Raw genomic sequence first — 25,219 nt, 5'->3', positions numbered from 1 at the left:
CCAAAAACACTGCGTAAAACCAAAGAATGCGTGATCGATGAATTAATCAGTTTGAAAATCGGCCCCCCCCTGGCTGTTCTCTTAACCTCCCCGAATATTAAATCCATTACAAACTTATCACTTTTCAATCAAAGTTTGTCAAAAACATACATGTACTTGTATTTTTGTTTGTTATCTGTTACTTCAATCAGCAAGTCAGTGCAAATGTTAATTTTAAAGAAATTTAATTAAAAAAGTACATATTATCAACCACGGATGACTTTATCTGATAAAATATTTAATTTGAAGCTGATGCATAAAATACCTGTCGTTTAGTGGTTAACATTTTTCAAGCAAGGAATCATGGGGGTTCAAATTTATCTTTAGTTATTTTATTTCCAAAACTAAATAGGACGTCGACTCGGAAATGAATATTATAATGTTTACGAGGAGTGTGACAATATGAATGCAATTTACCCTTGGCCATTTACAATAAAGCATTTACTGTACTCAGATTAAAGTACTCTCGCCTTGCCTGTAGGTCAGACACTCACATTGATATTTCCATAGACTTACATTATAAGAAATGGTCCCTAATCCTACCTTAAAATTGACTTTTCATGCTAAAGAGGTGATTTTTCTAGCAGAATGAAATGCCTGACACATAAAAATGTTCCTGCTATATAGGGGTAGCCAACCATTTTTTTTGCAAAATGACTTCAAAGAGGATTACCCCCCCCCCATTTCATTGAAATTTTCTGCTGATCACAGGACTGACATACACTTTTTATAAATGCAAATATCCAAGTCAAAATTATCATAGAGACTCATGAAATATTTCATTTTCTTCAGAAAACAATGTAGTGTTACTTTTTAAATTAGTTTTTATACTTAAAAATACCCCATTCTCATCCAATCACCTCATGTATAAAGTGATTCATACGGTTTTCCCTGCACTTTTTTTTTCAGCCAATCGCTGGCCATGTTACAATGCGATTCCCTGACCTGTACGCAAAGTTTCAATCATTAAACACATTGCAAAAGTACTTTTTCATTGTCCTCAAATTGTATGCCCTAAAGACACTGGACCCCCCCCCCTGCCCGGGAGCCGGCCTCTTTACGAGAGCTTTAGCATCAAAAGGCAAAGAATTTCATTTATTGAGAGAGGCATATCACACGGGGACACGTATTTAGAATTATACTTTTTATCTATCTGTGTTTGTGTTTTTTTTAACTAACGAGTCTGAAATAAGTCTTGTCCTTGGTGACAAGACATTGTCATTTTGCAATACTTATATTTCGACGCCTTGAAAGATAACGTGTGTTCAACTGTTGTTACACAATCTTGAACAGGAGCTTAACGAAGAATGGTCTGGTAACGCGCAATATAAACCCTTCTCACTGCAATTAAAAATGTCTCGGTATAACGCGGTATAGTTTTGCTAAACTAAACGCAAATTATGTAAATGTTCAAGAAATGGGCGAAAATTAAATACAAGAGCAAAAATGATAATTTAAACAACATGATGTTCTTTAAAAATCTTTAAACTTGTGAACAAAAGATAATTATTTCAGAACATCATGTTATTAAAGCCATGATCTGGTGAAAAACAGAGATTGCTTGCTCAGAATATTTGCCTATCTATTCGAAAGATCCTGATTTCTTCAATAAAATGTTGTATTACAGTAACTTTTATAGCGCTGCTATCAATAGACCATCTAAACGTTAGAAATACATATTTTTCTCTTTGATATACGGGTAATTTTCCCTATTGCATGTTTGCATAATTTCAACCTATCAACGGGAATCTACTTAAATACACGGAAATAATTTTATTACTTTGATACCGTGTAAGTAACGGAAAACATCAAACAAAATCAACCCATTATCATAATTCTAGTCATTAACTAAGGTAAGTATGTTATTATGAAAAATAATTAAAGTAAGAAGTAACAGTTGCAAACTCAGCATCGTTCTGCTGTTGATATTCTAATATAATGGCATTTAAATATACCGTATTATGTAATCGGTACTTCATAAGCGAACTTTACCGAAGTAGGACGGAAATGGCCGGATCTTGTCACGATTTACGAATATCCTGTACAGTTTCCCAACGTATATAAAACTTAAAACGACAAAAAATACTATGAATAAAAAAAAAATAGAAAAATTTAAGGATTACCACAATGGTTATAACTATAAAACCACAAGAAAAAATAATGAATAAGCGATCTTTTTAGGAGATACCATATAACACTTATCTTATGTACTAACTTACATTCTATATACTTAACATATCGATCTATAGTTTTATTTAATGTTCTATAAAGCTACTATACAATGTCAGTTCTAAAATCAGAACGCGGCAGTATATCAATGAAAAAACCAAACTGATAATTTTATGAATGTATTTTTAGCCATTAAATTTAGCCATTAAATCTTATACGAGCCACTGTCACCGAATCCCGATAATTGAAGTCGAATTTCTCGTTCAGGCTTTATAGTTTATTTTAACTAACTTTCAAATACTTTTCACAAATACATCGTTTAAATACAAATCCGTTCTTAACTTACATCAGTTTACCATTTCAGTTTATAGGAGAATATTTAAACACAACTACATATATATATATATCATTGTTATGTTATTATTTAAGATATGATTTTTTTACAAGTGTTAGTAAAATAAGTTCTAAAATGTCATTGAATTGTTAAACAGTAATAAAAATCCCATCGTATTTAAACCAGTTGTTAATGTGCATTTTAATTGCGAGAAACATCAGGTTTATCACGCATAATGCGCGTGTATTACATGTACTACTTTTGTTTTTCAGTTAAATCAAACCATTAATTTTCGTATTAAAACTGGAAAATTAACATTAAATTGTAATAAAAACATAGAGCTACTTTATTATGTTTTGTTTTATAATCGAGGTCCCAGTTCCGAAGATATTTCTCTTATTCAGAACTTTCAGAACTTTATTCGGAACAGGATCCACTTATAGAGAACATTTCCAAATTGTCGTCTGCTAATCGAACGCTCGAGAACAATTTGTATACAAAATATTGTTTATTTTGCATAATATTTTAACTACCTCATCATGTGACGATATTGTGACTTGTGGTTGAAGTTTGTATTACTTTCGTTTTTCCACCAGCTTATAAACATATGTTGTGGTAATCAATGAAAAATGATGAAATATCTCATCATGCATTTGTATATACATGTATGTATGAGTGTGTATTTAATCCCACAGAAACGTATATAAATGTTCTGTATTTCAGAGTACAGCTAGACGTTAGGATATAAGACTCTGTATTAGGAATATAACAGAATAGAACCGAACGGATTATTGGATAATAAGGAAATAAATTTTACGTATAGAAGATAGAAAAGAAACGTGAGAAATATGGAAAACGACGCACTAACAGCGGGGGAAGATAAACATATGGCTGGTGAAGAAAAACAAGTATCATTGTGCATACGTTTTTTAAGGAAAGTTAGAAGTGTGTTCTTGAACAACTTACTGTTATTTTCAACTTTGATTGGCGTAGCTTTTGGCTTTTTGGTTGGATTTGCAGTGAGAATTTCTCAGCCGTCAGAAAACGCTCTCATGTGGCTTGGTATGTAGAAACATTTGAGCAGCGTCACGACAAAACCAACATAATGGGTTTGAGACCAGCATGGATTCAGACCAGTCCGCGCATCCGCGCAGTCTGATCAGGATCCATGTTGTTCGCTATCAGTTTCTCTACTTGTAAAATGGATGGTAAGCGAACAGCATGGATCCTGATCAGACTGCGCGAAGGCGCAGGCTGGTCTTGATCTATGCTGGTCGCAAACCCACTATGTTGGTTTTGTCATGATGCGGCTCAGTCATATATTTTAAAATTAGATCTAATAATAGTTTTTGAAAAATGACACTTGGGGATCAGGCCCTATCCCCTGGCTTTAACCACCCCTGTAAACGGTCATTATAAAACTTGTTATGTTTATACACAAATTGGCATCTGTCTTAATCAATAATATTGTTCATAAGAATGAGTAAGGAGAGAGTTTCATATAAGCTTTAAGCTTTATACTCAACCCTGAATGCAATTTATTTTTTGTAATTTTGTCTGTAAATATTGATGAAGAAATAAATATTGTTTAAACCAAGAATAAGTACCGTCAAGTCTAAAAAAGTCCAAGTAACTGGCAGTACAACAGAAACAGTCGTTAGAAATAAAATGCCTTACTGAAAAACTGTCCGAATAATTAAAACAGTTTATGGTATGTCAAAATAAATATACATTGTTTATAACTTAAGTTAATACATTTAAACCATATAGATACCTCCTCTTATGTGTAAATTTGAAATAATAAATACACCACGGAAATAAGATGTTTTGAATAACATACTATTTGGTATTGTATTGTTGAGGGTTGTCCCAAAATGTCGTAGACTACATTATTTTCTCTTCAACCTGACGTCATAACTTATTAAAATTTACCAGATATCTTCCTTGGTCATTTGTTAATTTACCTACTGAAAGTCAATAGCCAATATATTAGGTAACGCTTTTTATTAGGGTTTTATATTTAACAGTACAACATACCCGGAGCACGATAAAATATTAGTCAGTGTTGAGAGCATGCTTCTTACAATAATGCCTTTAACTTCCAGCATAATAATAATTATGGGAAATACATTCATGTGGAATTACCTCATTCATTTTTACGTCATATCACCAACAGACGTTTATGTAACGTTAATTTGAAAAAGTCTGTAACAAAATACGTAACAGCAGTGCTATTTTGAAAACGCCCAAAATGGCGACGTCAGATGAAAATGCGGCGCAACGCAATGTCACTGAATACTATGTTAAGTTGAAGAAGCGTCCAGCGTTAATTGACAACATGGAGAACATTATATTTTATCAAGATAATGCACCTTGCGATAGATCTAAGGAGACACAGATTGAACTTGATGTGATAGGTTTTCAGAGACTTCCGTACGCCCTAAGACTTTGCAGTGTTTCTTTATTTGAAATCACAATTACGAGGTCACATGTTCGAAAACTTCAGCGAACTCCGCCAGGAAACTCAACTCTGCGAGTGTTGAGTACATTGAAGCAGGACTGTTTTGAAAACGTTTATGATAAAATTGGGTTACCCCACACTGTCAGTGCATCGCGAAACACGGTGAATACTTTGAAATTTTTTTTAAAAAATGTTATAACGTCATGACGTTTATGACGGCGTGCGCCGGGTATGTATAGGTAGCATTCTTTAAATTTTGATAACTTGGTCAATTTTGGAGGTATTTTGATTTTATTTTGCATAGACACACAAAAAAGGTGTATTGACTTTTCCCTAGCTGGATGACTCAATTGTATTATAATTGATTGAGTAACAGGCTTTGTCTACGATATTTTGGGACAACCCTCGTATTGTCATTTTTAACTTTAGTTTAAAGGTTCTCAGACTGCATTATTTTATTGAGTAAAAAGTCGTTACACTATTTTATTGCTGAAATAAAACCATTAACCATTTTATTATTAGTTTAAAGGCGCATGAAGCCCTAACATGACATAATTTTCATTGCTTAAAAATCATTTTTTTATTTTTTGGTTTCCTGTTGCAATTTTCTAAAAAAAGGTACTCATGGACCATATTGCTGAATCACCTGTTACCAATTTTGCTTTTTTGGCAGTTTAGTACAATTCAAGTGGATAAGTTATTTTTTTTGTAAAATTCGTTTGACAGTTAAAATACCACTTTGTTTGTTAAATCAATAATTTTACATTCAGCGCTACTAGCTTCTGGTCACGTGATAAGTGTCAAGGTTATATGATTTAAAATCCATTATTATAACATTATTCAACACATGGCTGTTCCTACGAAGTAAGAGCGCGTTTCTTATTTCAAAGACATATTGTGCCTTTAATGCAACCTTTGAGAGTTGTAATACATATTTAGGATAATGGATATTCTTTTCCCCAGTAAATTTATCATTTAATAGTGCTTAATGCATAAATCGTTTCAAAAGTTAGAGCGAAAATATACGTATTCACAATTATTAACTATGTCAATTCAGTTATGAGAGCGAGTGATTTTTTATTTCTAAAACTTCGTTACGTTTTGTTATCATTCCGTTTAATATAAAACTCCAGATTTTCTCTAAAATGTTTATTTTAATTTCATGAAATATTAGATCTACATATTGTTACTGCATTTAACTAGCTGATACCAATAATTCATATTTATAGTAAGTAAACAAAAAGGACAAGTACCTTTAAAATATATTATCAAAACATCACATTTCATTTATTTTCCGGTTGTCATATAAAGGAGACGTGTAAGATATATTTACAGGCAAACTAATTTTATTATTTTGATCACATATAATACACCGAAACCTTATATATACATAACTGTAGATATTTCATATGATATATAAGTAAATCATATACTTGCACATGTATAAAGCGGAATAATACATTTCACAGTCTTCAATATCAAATAGCCCAATAAGGTTTTATATTATACCATATATATTTCACGTATTTTCCGTTTTCAGTTGTTGTTTTTTTTTGTCTGTATATAACCCTATATTTATTTTCTGAAGATATGATTTCATACTTTCGGTGTAGATATCTATATTTCTAAATGGATAATTAAAGAAAGTAGACAATAATTAAACAAATAGAACAGAAATAAGAACATATGAAACAAAAACCAGAACATGTGAACGAAAGACGTTAACACGAAAAATAAATCAGAACAGAATAAACTTTAATCTTAATTTAGATGAAAATAGTACACAAACGAATAAAATTATACATGTATATATACTCGTACATACAAAATTGATTGAATTGTAAACTCATAATAATTTAATAACAAAAAAAAAGAAAATAAGAACACATCAAATGCATAGCTAAAGATAAATTGATAGAAATAATAATTTTCTATTAATAATTATTAATATGTTAAAACTTTGCGAATTAAAAAAATTAAACAAAATAAGAATGAATGCAAGTATGATCATAATGTGTGTTTTATTAACACTTTATTTTTCTCAAATGTAGGCAAATTGACAATATTTTCAAATATATCAGGGGTATAATTCTGGTTAAGAACGCAGTCATTTTTTTACCTGATCATTTATTTCTAAAATATGACTGGCTTTAACATCGTACAATGTAATATAGATTCTGTTAAAACAAAGTTATCACCATATGGCGCCTTAACATATGTTAACTTTATCAATGAGAATGTATTATACATGTATATTTTAATTGATAGCGATATAATTACCACTCTCATATGATTTTTTTTATCTATTACTCGTATTTTTTATACATGTATACTAGTATAATAATATAATATAACGTTAGAATATTGGGGTAATATACGATAAGAATAATATAATGTTGGCTAATATTGAATACCATAATTAAGTATTTCAATTAAGGTCAATATTTAATCGGATATGCCATTTTCTATATAACGGAAAGATATTATAGTTTATTATACATTGTATATCGTAACGTCAGTCCGTCCGCTTAGCTCAATAGGGAGAGCATCGAATTATAATAATTCCAGGTAGGCTTGTTCGAAACTCTGGCGAGGCGGAATTTCTGGACACTTAATCTTATGGTCATTTGTCTCTCATCGGGTATAGAATTAGTCTTGGTAAAGACTTGTTAGTTATCCAGGAAAGCCAGTTAGTTTGATTCACCTTCGAAATAAGAATAAAGATGTGTTAGGCCTATAATTGGCATACAATCTAAAACAACAACAGCAGCAAGAATAAAAAATAAATAAATAGATAAATGAATAGAAATAAATAAATAAATGAATAAATGAATAAATAAATAAATAAATAAATAAATAAATAAATAAATAAATAAATAAATAAATATCAAATAAATAAATAAATAAAAATAAATAGATTAATTTAAATAAATAAATAAATAGTAAATAAAAATAAATAAATAAATAAAATAAATAAATAAATTAGACTCAATGCCAGGGATAAGTTGTCACGGACAATTTTCACCTCCTCCTAAAATGTATTTTACATGTATTTGAATTTATTTTAATGTTCTTGTTTTTCAGGATTGCCTGGTCAGTTGTATCTACGTTTGCTGAAAATGATGATAGTACCTTTAATCGCGTGCAGTGTTATATGTGGTAAGTTAAAGATGCTGTATGTTGTAACTGAGGTTGCATACCACACTTAAGTGAAATTATATATATGTATATAATTATGCTTATAAAACAATTTTCAAAGGTCGAAGAATATGTAAAATATGTACTGCAAATATTTGTACATATTATATGTAATTATTAAAATATATGCATTCATTTCTTATTGAAAAATTTGACTTAGACTTTATAGAAAATAATTTTTATTACCTCCCTTTATTTACATGAAATTTAAAATTCGGTAATATCTTTATAAATAATGCTTTTTGGAACTTGCAAAATTAATAATCTTAATTTGAGCATCATATTTATGATGTAAAACCATAAAAAATTGTGTTACAGGATGTATGCTATTATTATACATGCATAATTATATCATTACATTACTGTTGTTTTTGATATCACGACTTTAAATCACTGTCCATGCGTTGATATCAGTGGATATCATTCATACTAAAATACGTGATTTGATTAATGATATAATCTTTGATATCATATATCGTACTTTCTTACTTTTTCACGCACTTTGAAATAATTACAACGTGATTGAACTGATGCAATTCTCGAACAACACTTATTTGTACTTATTTTCTAAAATTGATATATATCGCATGTTAGATACACACTCTATGAATTATTCAACTTTCTGATATATATATAAATGAAAGGGTTTTTGGTTTTGCTAAAAAAAGACGTTTTCTCTTTACAAACTTTATTCAGTTTACATACACTGTTATTTAAATCGCATTTAAAATTAAACTCATTATATCATTGTAATGTCATGACGATATTGATGGTGTCAAATTCTTAAAACTGCAAAGTCTTATTTCAAATTGTAGTGTAAAACAGCGTATTTAGTAAAGCGGTAAAAATGACATAGCAAAATTGTAAAACTAATTAGTCAGCAGGTGCACATTTTAATGATGAGATTATGTTCATTTATAAAGAAAATGCTATTTTTGTGGTAGATTATATCAACACAATATAAAACATCGTTTCTGTTTTTTGTTCCCTCACAGGCGCTGCTGCCCTTGACCCAAAAGCCAATGGGAAGATTAGTTTTATAGCATTTGTGTTCATTATTTCCACCAATGCACTCGGCTCCGCCCTGGGAATCGGCTCCGTTTATATGTTTAATCCAGGTAAGGCAAAAAATGTTTCGTCTTTTTGAGTAAAAACAAATAGTATAAAATCGTCTAATTGACTGGTTTTTTTGAAACATTGATCTGCTAAACAGAAAGTGATTAGTACTTGCCATCCTTGATGTATGATCATTACTAGTACTTGCAATCCTTGGTGTCTGTGATCATTAGTTCTTACCGTCCTTAAGTCTGATCCCTTAAACTTGGAGTTGAATATACAGAAATCGGAGAGGCCAAATTCCAAGACCTCTACTGACACGCTTTTGATATATTTTTACGGATTGCTGGTCACTTGGTTGAACAAAAATGTGCAAGCTCGAAGCTGGATTTCGTACCGTCAGGGCTTAATTCTGGGAAACATATCATCCCGAGATACACTTAAGTGAAATAAGAGTATCTATGTTACAGGTTTTAATGGTTAGAAAAAAAATATTATTATAAAAAAATGAGAATTTACATTATTCTTTCATTTTGAACATTTGTTCGCCAAAATAATCGAACCATTTTGCAAAATGTCTCTTCATTAATTTCATTGGAATTTTTTTATAGAATTATACTGTTGTAAGAGCTCACACATTCAATTATTTTCATATACCCCAAGAGATATTTAAAAGAGATTAATTATTTTTCAGGTAAAGATGAAATCCACGAGCAAGATTCTGTTATAGAAGGAACTATGCAAACCCAGGATATCCTGGCTGATCTGATCAGGTAAAGTTCGAAACATAATTTGCAGTACTATTCGTATATTATCATGTCGTCTTTTTATACGTGTATTGCCCGTAGAGTATTTAAAAATGCTAAAGTACAAGTAAAAAAGACCATAAAGATTTTAATGATTTTCATGGCTTAGTTGTAACTGGGATACCAGTCTATTTTTGAAATATCAGTTCAAAATATCTATTTCAGACGAGGTATCGTTTTTATATTTTGTTTTTTGTTTTCTGAATCAAAATCACGTCTATATTAGTATCTTTTCTATCAGCAGAATTTGTAGGTGTGCAAGAATGAAAGTATTATAATGTATTTTGTCACCATCGCCCCATCCCAAGCGTCTATTCCCTTGGTTGAAGTGCATCAATTATTGCGCCTTAAGTTTAAAGTTATTGTTTAACCTTGTTCAAACTGTATACTATTTTCAGAATTAATTGCTATCGTCAGAAAAGCATACACTAGATAATTGATTATTTCTACACTGTTGTCTGTAATTTTACTGCTTCTCTTTCAGAAATATCATTCCAGAAAATCTCTTTGAATCAACATTTTCACAGACTCAAACGATGTATAATGTAAAAGATAAAATAATTGAAGTTAATACAACGACTGGTATGAAGAATGAAACAGTGAAACATGTCTCTAAATATCTCGGCAAAATGGGCAATCCCAACATCATTGGTAATTTTTTATATCATGATTTAAATTAAGCATAATTTTTGATGTTGAAAATGTAAATGTGCACATTTGCAAAACTTTGGCGTGTTTGTCCTTTTTTTTTATAACATTTTAACATTTTGTATTTGTAAAGCGTTTTAATAATCTTTTCAAAGGTGGGGTTTCTAAATTTGGCTCAAGCACAAATGCATGAACATGTATATTCATTTCGCAGAACAGTCAGAAATATCGCAGTTTAACATTATATGGTTTTATTAGAAAATAATCTCATCCGTGGCGTCTGATCATAGTCTATACTGTTCGCTTTTCTGTCAGGACATAAATTTGAAAAAGCCCAAAAATATGTTGAATGGTTCTGTTTTGTCTAAATTGAAAGACGGACAAGACTATTTGATATATTTCGCGTAGTAGTCTCTAATGAAGGTAATACAACTACACAAATTATAACAGACTCCACAGCATTTTGTCACCCTATTATCACTAAAACCATCTTTTTTGCCGCTCAAGAGAGTACCGATAATTTTCAGAATTTATTTGATTTGTTTTTTCCCCTGCAGGTTTGATATTTGCATGTACATTACTTGGTCTAGCTGCAGCAAGTTTGAAGAAGAAAGGGCAACCATTTCTTGACTTTATACAGTCTGTATCTGACACAGTTATCGTGGTTGTCCGCTGGTTTATGTGGTAGGTATCAGTGATACACTGTAGCACTATTTTCCTCGATATTTTACATTTCAATAGAGAAAAATGGAATTCCTAAAGAACGCTCAAAACGTCAAAATTGAAAATGTTGCAGGCTCGGTTTGATTGAGCCTATTCTTGGACGGAACTAAAGTGCATGTTAAGCCGGTGCTAGGGGGGCGTGAGGGATGTTGCACTTATTCATTATCCCTCATGTCAAACATAACATAAGTAGGAAGTACACCTTATGATCAATTATTCAGTAAAATACAATGTTATATTTTTACTATTATTTCAGGACAACACCTATTGGTGTTATAAGTCTGATTGCCGTGTCAATAGCTAGTATAGACAGCGTGGAAGAAGTTTTTGCTCAATTAGGACTCTTCATTGTGGCAATCACTGTTGGTATAACCTTCCAGCAGCTGATTCTAATGGCGGGAATTTTCTTTGCATTCACTCGCAAGAATCCATACAGTTATCTTATCTCTATAGCAAGACCTTGGATGATTGCCTTTGCTGCAACAAGCACGTAAGTCTCATGTTTTGCCTTATTATATATCACCAATTATTTTCAATTCAGAACGTCGTTGTTATGTTTAAAAAAATCAAAACTAAGCAAAACATATAGGATATAGTTGTATCTTCCGAAATGTATTTGACGCTCAGTGAATATTTTGGCAGATAAGAATAACAACAACAAAAAACCAAACCAAAAAAAAACAAAAAACAACAACAACAACAAACTACAACATACAACATGTCATCGCAGATAAAACGAAAAATTATAACCGCATTGCAAAAATTGAACTTTTTAAGAGAAAGTTAAACGTAGGATTTTCAAATCGTTTTTTGCGAGTACGTGACAACATGATTTTAACTGTAAACATGACAAAAATATAGAATCATTATTTCCCTGTTTGCAAGCAGAGAATTTTAAAGTTTGATTTGCTTCAATACCTTCAGTTATTTCCTTGTATATTTAACATTTGTGGTGGTAAAAAAAAAAATAAAAATGATAATCAATCTAAGGGAAATAACTCATATTACTTACAATAATTTCTGATCAGAGTTATCTCGATGATTGTTTCAACATCTAACTAACTTCTGTATTTTATTTAACAGTGCCGTTGCTATTCCGGAGATGATGGCGGCTTGTGAAGATAAAAACAAGATTGATAAAAGAATATCTCGTTTTGTTATACCGTTCAGTGTAACCATCAGTTGTAACGGAAGTGCTCTCTATATATCCGGGGCCACTGTTTTTATAGCTAACTTAACCAATACCAGTCTGACAATCGGAGATGTTCTCCTTATATGGTAGATATTCAAATTTGTCTTTTTATACTTACATAAATAACGTATTCATCCATGGAAAGCATTAGTGGCGGGAAATGATGCTTTGCACACCATTGGACTAGCTAAGTGAATCTGTTTATTTACTAGCTTCACATAAATTATGACAAAGGTATGACTGTCTGACTATTGACACCTCTAATGGCTACTATATTAATACATTTATTTTCTATCAAAATTCCTGAATGTACTGATTGGACATTTAAAAAGTGTAAAGATGACAATTTCATTTTGAAAATTCAGTAGCACTAGACAAAAGTTAAACATATTACATATGTATGTTTGAAAAAAAGACCCTAAACAATTCAAGCTTTGAGAGGAGTAATTGTAATTTGAATGTAATTAAACAGAGACAATGAAAAGACTTAAAATACATGTATATGACTTATAAAAACTGATACATTTATGAAATACACGTATTTAAAGAAATTGGCTTATGTACGTATACGATAATGTAATTAATTGTAATGTCTTATATGTTTATTAGGTTATTAGTGACAGTGGCTGCAATGGCTATACCATCAGTACCAAGTGCAAGTATAATGACTACCATCATGATCCTATCGTCCATGAACATACCTATGGATGATATAGCTCTACTGTTGGCAGTAGAATGGTACCTGTAAGTAGTTTACGTCATCTTATTTGACACCAAATTAAATTAACTTTTATAGTTAGAAAAAAATATATATTAAAAAACCTATGTGTTACATAGTTAGTTTTCCTCTGACCTAAGATGATATTAACAATTCAAATTTTGCCATGGCAACACTTAGTAAATATATATCATAGCAGAGGCTGTACAATAAGTATTATAAGCTTGTTATTCATGTTTTCCTGATTGATTATTCAAACAGACAGAAACTTGTCTTTTCCTGTCAATTCTAAAATAAATACATGTTACATATACCTAACTTACATTTAATTGGATTGAAACAAACAGTCTTAACATAATTAAAATTAACATATTGCTTAAGCACTTACAATATGAGCGTTGTTTGTCGTACTTCTTGAACGTTTTCGTTCTTTTCTTATTTATAATGGTCTCATTAGAGACAGTTTCTGTTGCATGCTAGCTTTAAATCAAGTCTACAACATTTCCAATTTTGCCGTGTTGGGCTTTCTTTATGGATTCTGTTTTTCTCCATTTTTATGCTGAACTTACTGAAAATCCAATGTGAGCTTTGTTTGTGATACTTCATAGCTGTTTTCATTCTTTCTTATTTAAAATAATCATTATAATCAGTTTCTGTTGCATGCTTATTTTGAACCGAGCCTGCAACATTTTCAATTTTGCCGTGTTAGGAATTCTTTAGGGATTCTGTTTTTCTGAACTGTCAGAAAATCCACTGATTTTTAAACAAAATATATATTTGATTTTAGGGACCGAATTCGTTCTACAAGTAGCGTTGTGAGTCATACATTTTGCACAGCTGTCGTGTATAGTTTGTGCAAGAAAGATTTAGCTGAGATAGATAGAAAACATGTTGAGAATGGTGATGATCTTGATGATGATGATGATGACAAAGAGATGGAAATTATTGTGGAGAATGGTAAAGTTACAAATGGGTACTTACATCATAATGGTGTGAACGAGAAAGAGTCAGTTATATAAATGCTAATTTCAAAGCATTTTGGACCAAGAGACAGTTTTCAAAAGGGAGGGCTTGAAGGCGGACACAATTAGCAGATGTTCAAAGACATATTAAAACACACATCAATTGTTCATGTTTGTGATTAATTCAGCTTAAGGCGGTGCTGGGGGGAGGCAGACTGCAGCTTGCATTTTCTCACTGTTTTCATACATTTGGTGTTTGGAATGCTTAATAGAATAGATACTATGTTTCTATTTTGTAAAGGGGTTCAACCATATACTGTTTTATATCAGAACCATAAGGAAACTAAACTTTTGCTGAGGAAAACAACTAAAAAGTATTATTGCCCATGAATGGGATGCCGGGGCTTCGTTTCTGACATGGAAAAGAACCAAATAAGTGATATATAATATTTTTGTTCTTTTTACTTTGGTCTATGGAATCTCTTTGCCAATTTTGTTGATTTAAATGAACGTGATAATTCTATTAATAGATCTGAAGAATGGGAAAATAGTATAAAGCAATTTTGTGATCTTAATTTTGTGTAATCTATTGATTTAGTTTCATTATTTAAAATGAATAATATTATTATATAATAATGATTCATTGATTAGAATATGTATGTAATGTACTTTATAAAACAAAATCTCAACGTTTGAATCTCAGTTATAAACGTAGTCTTGCACAATTTTGTGCGTACAAAAATGACAACAGCACATATGTTTTTATTATATATGTTGTAGTAGCGCAAAATACATTTCGTTATTATCATTATAATTTATTGTCATCTACGGTTTGTAGTTATTTTATTTATTTAATGAATTGTATGAATGTTACTTTGCTCAATTTGCTGTAAGTATCGCTGTTAAGTTTATTTACATGTATATTATATATTTATAATTCATAGCATCTCTATTTTGACAGAGAAACAGTTTACAAGTATGTCATAGGAATAAATATTTTATTGCTAATACTTGCTATTGGGAGTTTTTTTCCCGTTATTAAATTGTAAGTGTATGTTAGCGGATTTTTTTATCCTTACGTTCAAGGTAAAAGTTCACATTCTTTATACGTACTCTTATAATTATGGTTGGAGAGGGTTTTAAAAGTAATACCTATTTTATGGCTGGAGCAAAGTTTCCAATATCACATAGTTTTATTATAGGTATTTAGTAGATAGTATGGACATCTTCAATCATTACTTTTTTATATAGTATATGTAAAGTAAAATTTAAAACCGATGTAATCATGGTACTAAATGCTGAGACAAAGCAAGTAAGATCGCGAATAACATTTATTTATTTACCCTTATATATACACACACATATATTTACATGTACATGTATATTTGAATTGTCTTATTTTATGTTATTTTATTTCATGCCTTTCATGAAATATTTATTTTCATACCACTCGATGAAAATGAATTCTGTATTTATAGAAAAAACATAAATATCATCTATATGTCATTTTGTTTGCGTCACACATCATTGAGTCATTCACCCCGTTTTAGGGGTGAAATGTTACACATTCATTTAAGAAATTCAAAAGGTTAAGGGTTAAAGTTTCTTCGTAACAACAAAAGTCCTTGTTAAATTCGAGGCAGGACAAGATCTCATTGCATACGTCCAGCACGGTTATGGCCATAAAACGACGCTTTACATCATCCTACTCTTGACATTGAAGTTAACAAGTGTACCAATGAACTTTGTAAATTTCGTGTGCAGTTGATAAAATATGCAATGATTTTCGCTTTTGTAAAATAAACATTTTATAGTTACAAAATTTCCCGAAGTTGAGAAATTACAGTTGAAATAATAACATGAGGAATTTAAATTGGCCCTTTCCTGAAGTACTAGTCAACCATTTCATGACATTGGATATTTCAAACAGAATTATTGCATTACATAGCTTACAATATGAAAATAATGCATTTTCTGGATCTTGTAATTTATATGATCTAGATCAACATGACATTAGAACATGTTTACATAGGAATTACACATACATTAAGCATATGTATTCATTAGTTCAGTAATAAATTTAAGAAATGTACAGTATACATGTAAATCATGTACATCGAATATGAACATATAAATAAACATTTATATAAAATAGATGATACATGACTCATCACATGACCATAGATATTTATTTCTAATGTTTATTTATTTATTACTCTTATTGAACATGTGTAAAATGTAGACATCTACATATCACTTATTGTAAAATAAAACTGTTATTTCGTGTTCATTTTGTTGTCTTTCCATCATTTCCCGCTTACACTTTCTACTAGAAAACAAGAGCCGGTTGAACCGGGAGATGCTCCCCAACTAGGTTTTGGACACAGAAAAGTATATATTTTGTAGTTTCAGAGTTATGTCCCAGACAAAGTTCAGTGTTATGATTCCAAACTTAGGCAATGGAGAGTTACTGTTCTTTGCACTGCACTTCTACTCAATGAGATCTATCTACCGACTTGCGCGCAACACGTCGTCTCAATATGTGATCATTTCTGTGAAATAGTTGTAAAATCAAACTTCAAATAAAAAAGTTATGGGCCAGACACCATTTTGTTGAAAGGTCATGCTGTGACCTAGACCTCCAAGGTAGCGACTCAGATGTTGCACGCGACACGTCGTCTCAATATGGTGATTATTTCTGTGAAATAGTTGTAAAATCCGACTTAAAATAACAAAGTTATGGGCCAGACACCATTTTGTTGAAAGGTCATGCTGTGACCTTGTCCTCCAAGGTAGCGACCCAAATGTTGCGCGCGACATGTCGTCTCAATATGGTGATCATTCTGTAAAATAGTTGTAAAATCCGACTTCAAATAATGAAGTGATGGGCCGGACACCATTTTCCTGCAAGGTCATGCTGTGACCTTGACCTTTAAGGTAGCGACCCAAATGTTGTGCGTGACACGTCGTCTCAATATGGTGATCATTTCTGTAAAATAGTTTTAAAATCCGACTTCAAATAACAAAGTTATGGGCCGGACACGATTTTGCTGCAAGGTCATGCTGTGACCTTGACCTTCAAGGTAGCGACCCAAATGTTGCGCGCGGCATGTCGTCTCAATATGGTGATCATTTCTGTGAAATAGTTGTAAAAATCGACTTCAAATAACAAAGAATTTCGGGACATACGGACGGACTGACTGACGGACGGATGCTCCCCCGAAATTTTTAGCTCGATATTGTTTTGAAGAAAAAGACAGAGGTATTTTTTACAGTCATGGCTGCGTTTCCGTTGCATTTAAGACATTTAAGTCTTTTAGTTTGAATCTACAATTTATAGACTTTAGGTATTTAGCACGAAGTATTCCGAGCAGCCAGATATCTATAAAAGATACATTAATCATACCCCTTTGGACAAAACTTGTTTAACCATGCAGAGCAACTTTGTTTACATAGACTTATATACTAGTATTAAACATGACTTAAAATCTCTGTCCCGAAACTACAATGCCTATAGCATACATATTCGGAAGTGCATCGATTTGTAATCCTCTACGAGTAATATAAATCATTACTTCTCAAAAATGGTCAAAATTGGCCATGCCCTGGGAGCCAATAGGTTAATAAATCCGAGGGCTTCTTTAAGATGCATTAGCGCTATTCTTGCACAAAAGAAAACGTCCAATTTCGGAATTAACGGTGATTTTGTTTTCACATAAACCGGTGTCATATACAATTATTTGATTGAAATTACGTGGCTGTCATTGCAGCTATTGTAACATGGCGCCCGAGTCACGCATATTCAATAAGACCAACAACGGCACCTGCTCGCGTCCGTTCGTGCACATATGTGTATATAGTAATTATACAATATTTCTAGTTAAAAAGAATAAACAACATATATACGTATTACATATAACATGAGTAATATATTACTCTGTTAGAAATGTCATATAGAACAAATGTACAAACCAAATTGGCTGAGTAACTTCGCATAATGCTTCAAAACATTTAACAACGTTATTGCAATAGCTAGAGATTTCTTTAGCGAAACGATGTCAAAGGTTAAGCATTAACTGGAAATATCTTTTTAATTCCGCTTGAAGTTAGGTCGCGATAACACGAACAACGACTAACCTGCCATATACAGGTTGAAAATATTTGTCAATTCTAAGGTAATTACAAACGATGATTTGTTCTTGAACGCATGTAGGTACGACAAAATCGAGACAAAACTCATTGCAGGTTATGAGAACCCATGCTATCGAAAAAAAATGCACAGACATATCTATTGTTATATTGCGGACCCATCATCCCCTTGGCATATGCAGTACAAACTGTGGGTCTTGAAGGATTGTCCTGACATTCGTGTAGGAGTCTTTGTAAAATGCATACAGCATCTGTCTAGTTGTATTTGCCATGTCAACAACTACATGGTTGACATTTTCCTTAGGCATCATTAACATCTGCTCAAAGAACATCGTGGACGGATAATCTAAAACGAGAAAACATTTTCAACTTCATCAACATGCTTAAACATTGTCCACATTGTTAACGTTGATCAAAATGACTTGCGTATGTCCGATGCATCAAAAGGGTGTCTATGTCTGGACAGAGAAAAACGTTTTCTACATCTTGTAACTTGGAGATATGATTTAAGTATTCAAACACTAAACAAATTGATGAAGTGACACTAAGATGTTACACTAAGCTTAAAATGCCTGCAGTAATATGGCACTAATACAGGTTTGTGCCTCCAGTAAGAGCGGACTGAAAATTGGTTGGCATAAGCATCAAACTTTCGACAGTCAAGCTTGCTTAAATATGATTGAAATAAGCTGACACATGAACTTACCAATATTCAAATGTTTAAAAACACGGCGTAGCACGCCTGCTGTATTGTTTCTGTATTCTTCGGTACGAATGATCAATAGTTGTTGTCTTGGAAACACTCTCAACCAATCAGTGATGTGTATGTCATAAAGTGCCATACGAAGTCTCATCTTAAATTGGAGAAAAGGTTATAACAACAATTTTAAATGCTCGAGGAACAACCTTGTTTATATAAAAAAAAATGGTTGGCTATGCATAATTATAATATGAGTTTTCATCGGGCAAATAAATAATGAAACGGTATTATTAAAAAAGTAATGTTATGGGGAATTAAGTTATAATTGAGCCTTTTATACTTAATGTACATACAATGTGTACAGAATTGTTAAAGTAATAAAATAGAAACCTGAATTGATCCGATTGATTCATTATAGGCACATCCCCTTGGTGAAAAATATTTCAAGCAATCTTTGTATGCGTCAATGGCTTTAACAGCATTCTCATGAAAGTCTTCACGACTTGTATTGTATTTAAAATATTTTGCAAGGTAATGGTAATCCGACCACAGTCTGAAAGGAAATTATCAAAAGTTGATTTCCCATATATACATACATGATTACGTTACTTCCGATTACCAAAACATTATAATTATAATCTAATTAACTCGGTTTTCATTTAGTTTGTGTCTTATGTTAACTGTCAAAGTGATCTAAATAAAATAGCTATCTCCTTTTAATTTGAGATTTCGAGCCGCCATTTTGCTCTCATCTGTATTTTTGTCATTTTAGTGAAATACTGCACCGTTTCTGTTTGTCATGGCGTTCATTAGCGTTAGTGAGTTTTATGGGACACGACAGTTCATTTGTGTTTTATTGAGTTTTATGGGTCATTCAGTTCATTTGCGTTAGTGAGTTTATGGGTCGTTAGAGTTTATTTGCGTTACTGTGTTTTATTGGTCATTTGCGACAGTGAGATTTCACGCTTTTTAATTAAACGTCTGTATTATTCAAAAGTTGATTATCTTTAACATGTAATCATATTTAAAATGTCTAATAAACTTTGCTGCATTTTCAAATAAAAGATGAACATAAACATCAAAAACATTCCAAAACTACTCAAAATATATATAAAAGATCGAACATGAAAGTACAAAGTCATTTTCAAAGCCATAATTTTTCCATCGAAACTTGATTATTTTTCAACTTTATTTCTGATTGACCTGAAAGTGATAGGCCTTTACTACCAGTATAGATCCAGAAATACCTAAAACCATGAATGGAAGGTTCCAAATTAAAAGCTTGAAAAGTTCATTTTATAATTTCGGGAAAGCAGGTTAAAGGTGAGATAGGTGCAATATATCTTAACTTCAAACGTTACCATTTCATGTCGTCTTCGTCAGTACAATACTTTAAAACGTGACAATTTGTTTACTAGCATGCATGAACTTCATAACATCTAGAACATTCTCACTAAGTAAATTGCACTCAATAGAACTGAATAATGATAAAAAATGTAGACTTGTTATCTAATTGGTTTACAAACGTCTAGTAAAATTTAAGGCAAATTATATATCTAAGAAATATATTCTTCCTTTAGAAAGAGCAAATATGAGTTTTATAACGTTTAAATAATGATTTTAGAGCATGTTAGATACTTATCACTTAAAAAAGTAGCACAGAATGTGAAGTATTTTTTCCCTTTCTTAAATACTCTTTTTTAAATTCTAATTGTACCGCTTTATAATACTGGTTGCACCGCTTATAATACTGGCTGCGCCGCTTATAAAACTGACTACACCGCTTATAATACTGGCTGCGCCGCTTATAATACTGGCTGCACCTAATAAAATACTGGTTGCATCGCTGTAAACAGTGGCTGCGCTGCTTACAATACTGGCTGCACCTCATAAAATACTGCCTGCACCACTTAAAATACTGGCTGCGCTGCTTAACATATTGGCTGGACTGCATAAAAAACTGGCTGCACCGCTTAAAACACTGGTTATGCTGCTGCACTGCATAAAATACTGGCTGCGGCACTTAAAACACTGGCTGCACCGTTAAAATATTGGCAGCACTGCTTAAAATAGTGACTGCACTGCATAAAATACTGGCTGTACCGCTTTAAATACTGGCTGCGTCGCTAAAAAATACTGGCTGCATCGCTAAAAATACTGGCTGCTCCTCTTAAAATACTGACTGCTCCTCTTAAAATACTTAAAATTATTTACGATTTACAAATCACTTGATGGGATGTATTAATTGAGAAAAGGACTGGTCATTTTCACCTCAGAAATTTAAAAGAGAAGTCTTAAACGACAAGCATTACCTTTCGACTGGATCGCGGATCAAAGCAATCAACTTCATATCTGGATTAATGCTATATAGGTAGTCAGGATTTGTAAATCTTGGTTCCGTACATCCCTTATTTTCCGGTAATAGATTCCACAGGTCGTTGACTGCAGCTGTGTTAGCAGTAGCTTCACCTAAAATGTGAACAGTGTTAGCAGTAGCTTCATCTAAAATGTGAGCCCTGTTAGTAGTAGCTTTACCTAAAATGTGAACAGTGTTAGCAGTAGCTTCACCTAAAATGTGAACCCTGTTAGTAGTAGCTTCACATAAAATGTGAACAGTGTTTTCAGTAGCTCCATCTTAACTTTAAAATACATGTACAATATCTCTTATGAACAGACTTGTACAATATCTCTCATGACAAAACGTTTACAATATCTCTCATGACAAAACGTTTACAATCTCTCTCATGACAAAACGTTTACAGTATCTCTCATGACAAACGTTTACAGTATCTCTCATGACAAAACGTTTACAGTATCTCTCATGACAAACGTTTACAATTATATCTCTCATGACAAACGTTTACAATATCTCTCATGACAAACGTTTACAATATCTCTCATGACAAAACGTTTACAATCTCTCTCATGACAAAAAAACGTTTACAATATCTCTCATGACAAAACGTTTACAATCTCTCTCATGACAAAAAACGTTTACAATATCTCTCATGACAAACGTTTACAATATCTCTCATGACAAACGTTTACAATATCTCTCATGACAAACGTTTACAATTTCTCTCATGACAAACGTTTACAATATCTCTCATGACAAAAGGTTTACAATATCTCTCATGACAAACGTTTACAATATCTCTCATGAACATACTTCTACAATATCTCTCATGAACAGAAGTTTACACTGTGTCTAATGGACAGACTTTAACCGTATCTCTCATGAACAGACCATATTGCATTTTTCGTAAGACTGTAAGAATTACCTGTAATAATATTGCATTTGGCATCGGTGTTTATTTGTTGTGCTTCACATTGCTTTGCTATTTCATTTGACGTATACGAAAAATATTTCAAATAATCTTCAAATGTCCACTGTTTTACTGAAAAACGACAATGACAAAATTGCTGAGTTTTTTTACGATTTTAACGTGTTATTATTGAATGATATACCAAATAATAGATAGCTTTTACATCGGATGTTTTGCAAACGATAAGTTACATAGATTAACTATTGATAAAAAAAAGTGTAGCGGGGATTATAAATATTTCTTTTTTATATAGAAAAACGATAAATAAATCAAAGATTTTTAAGACCCCCTCTGAGAAAACCTATATTATATTATTTAGCACTGTATTCTAAATTGAGTTCATGAACATATTATGCATATTTTTTGCTGTTTAGAAGATTAGATAAACTAAACGAAAAACACAAAACAACAACAACAACAAAAACAACAACAGCAACAACAAAAATAAAAAACACAAGCAAGCAAAAAAAAAAAAATAGATAAAAATTTAGATATTTATTTAAAGAAAAATAAATAAAAAAGATAACGAAAACAAGAAAAAAAAACAACTTTAAAAGAATTAAACAAAAGGAAAACACCCCACTCTAAAAAAACAACAAAAAACAAAACAACAACAAGAAAACAAACAACAACAACAACAACAGATAAAAACAACAACAACGAAGCTAGATAAGATTTAAAAACAGAACAGAACACTTACTGAAACGTTTATCGTCTATATAATGTGATTCTTTCTTATGTTTTGCAACAATTTGAGGATGTCGAATAAGTCTCTCCCATAAATCAGTGGTGCCACATTTTGGAAATCCAATTATATAGAAGTAAGGAAGACATCGCAATCTTTTCACATTCTTTCTTTCATTCTCGATTGTCACCCAATATCTTTGATAAAAACATGGATTCTTCAAGCAGTTGTGAAACATGTGTGGCGTCTGTAAATGGATGGAGTAGAAAAATTAATATTAAGACATGAAGACGTGTAAAAATCATAAATAATGTATGATATTAAAAACTGATATAATTTAAAATTTCATTTTATTCATGATTTATTAGAAATGATTAATTCACACAAACACGCACGCACGCACGCACACACACACGCACACACGCACGCATATAATACTTACCCTCTTGAAAATAGTCTCAACAGAATACGTACTCCTGTTAGGAAATATTGGATGAAATATTCCAGTCAATTTGCAAAGAGCATTGTTTATATCAGATAAGTTTTCGGAAAGAATTTGTCCCATAACTTCATCTGAATACATATCATTACATGAAAAAGAATGTTTAGTTTTGAACCTAATATATAATGTAAAACCAACACCTAATCCAATTATCAAAAGAATTACCAACTGAAACGATAGGTTTCGTTTTAAACGCATGTCTGTTACTAGATGTATATAAATTTAATTTTGTTTTATATAGCGACTAACAAGGTTTTTATAACAGTTCAATGTCAGTGCAGTTAAGGTGCACACGATTGTACAAGTTAAAGCAAGCATGTTATCTTTATCTAAAGTCCGAATGCCGTCACAGTGATGAATTAAATAAAGGTAAACAATATTTTTTGCCTCGCTAAGTGAAACATAAGTGCAGGAAAATAAAAAATATAAAGCATAAGTCTTTCAAATTTGACAAACAAAATTAAAAAAATGTATTATATTCTAATGGTATTATCAAAAGTGAAAAAATTCTATAATAATTGTAAAGATTTTTTCCATAACCAAACCTACTTTTCTAAGTTTAAACAAGACAAGTCAAAATATTTATTAGCATAAACATATATACATGTTTTTCGCCACGTGACTGATTGTAGGAAACTGTTGAACTATGTTTGAGTCAGCTTGGTTATGTACACAACGCCTTTATTTGTTAAAGATATACTATGCTAATCTTTGAATAAAATACTTTTATGACAGAAAGTTAAAGAAATGTAGAATAGTCTTACTGAAAAAGGTTTTATTTGAATGAGAGAATGTGCAAATAATGCATGGAAAGCTGCATTCCCTATTACCTGCAAAGCTAAGGTGGTCCTTATTAAAAATCTGCCAGGTTTTTTAATGCCACTATGTATCTATACTGTGTTAAATATGAACTTTTGATGTTCACAAGGTAAAAATATATTTCGATCTTTCACTAAACTAAACAGATTTTCTTTTTATTATATGCAAATAAACGTTTTAATTAAACCTAATACTGAATGAAAAGCGCACCAAATAATAATACAACGTGGCGTCATTTACGACGTCATGCCATTAAGTTGGTTCCTAGTCTGTCCCATTAAAAATGGAAATGAACTTTTGCCTGGTATGAATTAATAAAAACACGTTGAATAAAAATTAAAACTTTTTTGTAAACTAAAAAAAAGTCACCCTCGAGATTTTTCAGGATTTTTCTCTAAAGTGTCTAATTTTCTTGTAAAAGCAAAGTTTCATTTCTCTACGGCAAATCTCTGTTGTTTATTTTCCGTAGCCATTGCCGAAGTACTCTTCATTTGAAGATGAACGGGAGAAAGCACGTGTCATGCTTCTAAAATGTACATGATGTTCTCGGGGTCGTTTCATGATTATTTTACAAAGCTGTATCTACAAGATGTAACAGTTTCGTTGCAATGCATGATAGAAAACTTTACAAAAATGAATAACAAGCAACAACTTGAACAAGATCATCGAGTCTGTGGAGTAGATCTAGAAATAGCACTTACTTTTAAGCTGAATATAATCAGTAGTAGTTTC

At 31.6% G+C, this 25,219-nt stretch overlaps 2 protein-coding genes across 3 annotated transcripts; one reads left to right on the top strand and one right to left on the bottom strand.

Moving 5' to 3' along the window:
* Positions 1–3,216: 3,216 nt before the first annotated feature.
* Positions 3,217–16,594, top strand: LOC132754310 (excitatory amino acid transporter-like). The gene is made up of 10 exons (XM_060744925.1): positions 3,217–3,604; positions 8,088–8,162; positions 9,197–9,319; positions 9,952–10,030; positions 10,548–10,714; positions 11,269–11,395; positions 11,691–11,924; positions 12,518–12,712; positions 13,236–13,370; positions 14,132–16,594. The coding sequence occupies exons 1-10, from the start codon at positions 3,391–3,393 to the stop codon at positions 14,361–14,363; spliced, it is 1,581 nt and encodes a 526-aa protein (XP_060600908.1). The 5' UTR covers positions 3,217–3,390; the 3' UTR covers positions 14,364–16,594.
* Positions 16,595–18,215: 1,621 nt separating this feature from the next.
* On the bottom strand, positions 18,216–24,210 carry LOC132754311 (carbohydrate sulfotransferase 15-like). 2 transcript variants are annotated; one of them, XM_060744926.1, is made up of 7 exons: positions 23,609–24,210; positions 23,182–23,413; positions 22,437–22,553; positions 21,468–21,624; positions 19,546–19,708; positions 19,162–19,309; positions 18,216–18,801 (listed from the first exon to the last, which is right to left on the bottom strand). In XM_060744926.1, the coding sequence occupies exons 1-7, from the start codon at positions 23,864–23,866 to the stop codon at positions 18,617–18,619; spliced, it is 1,260 nt and encodes a 419-aa protein (XP_060600909.1). In that variant the 5' UTR covers positions 23,867–24,210; the 3' UTR covers positions 18,216–18,616. The 2 variants fall into 2 exon arrangements, with proteins under 2 accessions (XP_060600909.1, XP_060600910.1); XM_060744927.1 differs by having other exon boundaries at positions 23,834–23,904.
* Between the last annotated feature and the right edge of the window lie 1,009 nt (positions 24,211–25,219).

This window comes from Ruditapes philippinarum, unplaced genomic scaffold, assembly GCF_026571515.1.
Source record: "Ruditapes philippinarum isolate M1 unplaced genomic scaffold, ASM2657151v2 ctg4853_1_1_1_1, whole genome shotgun sequence".
In the NCBI taxonomy this organism is placed as follows: domain Eukaryota; kingdom Metazoa; phylum Mollusca; class Bivalvia; order Venerida; family Veneridae; genus Ruditapes; species Ruditapes philippinarum.
The sequence above is the reverse complement of the archived record's forward strand: the minus strand, read 5'-3'. Positions and strand labels throughout refer to the sequence as shown.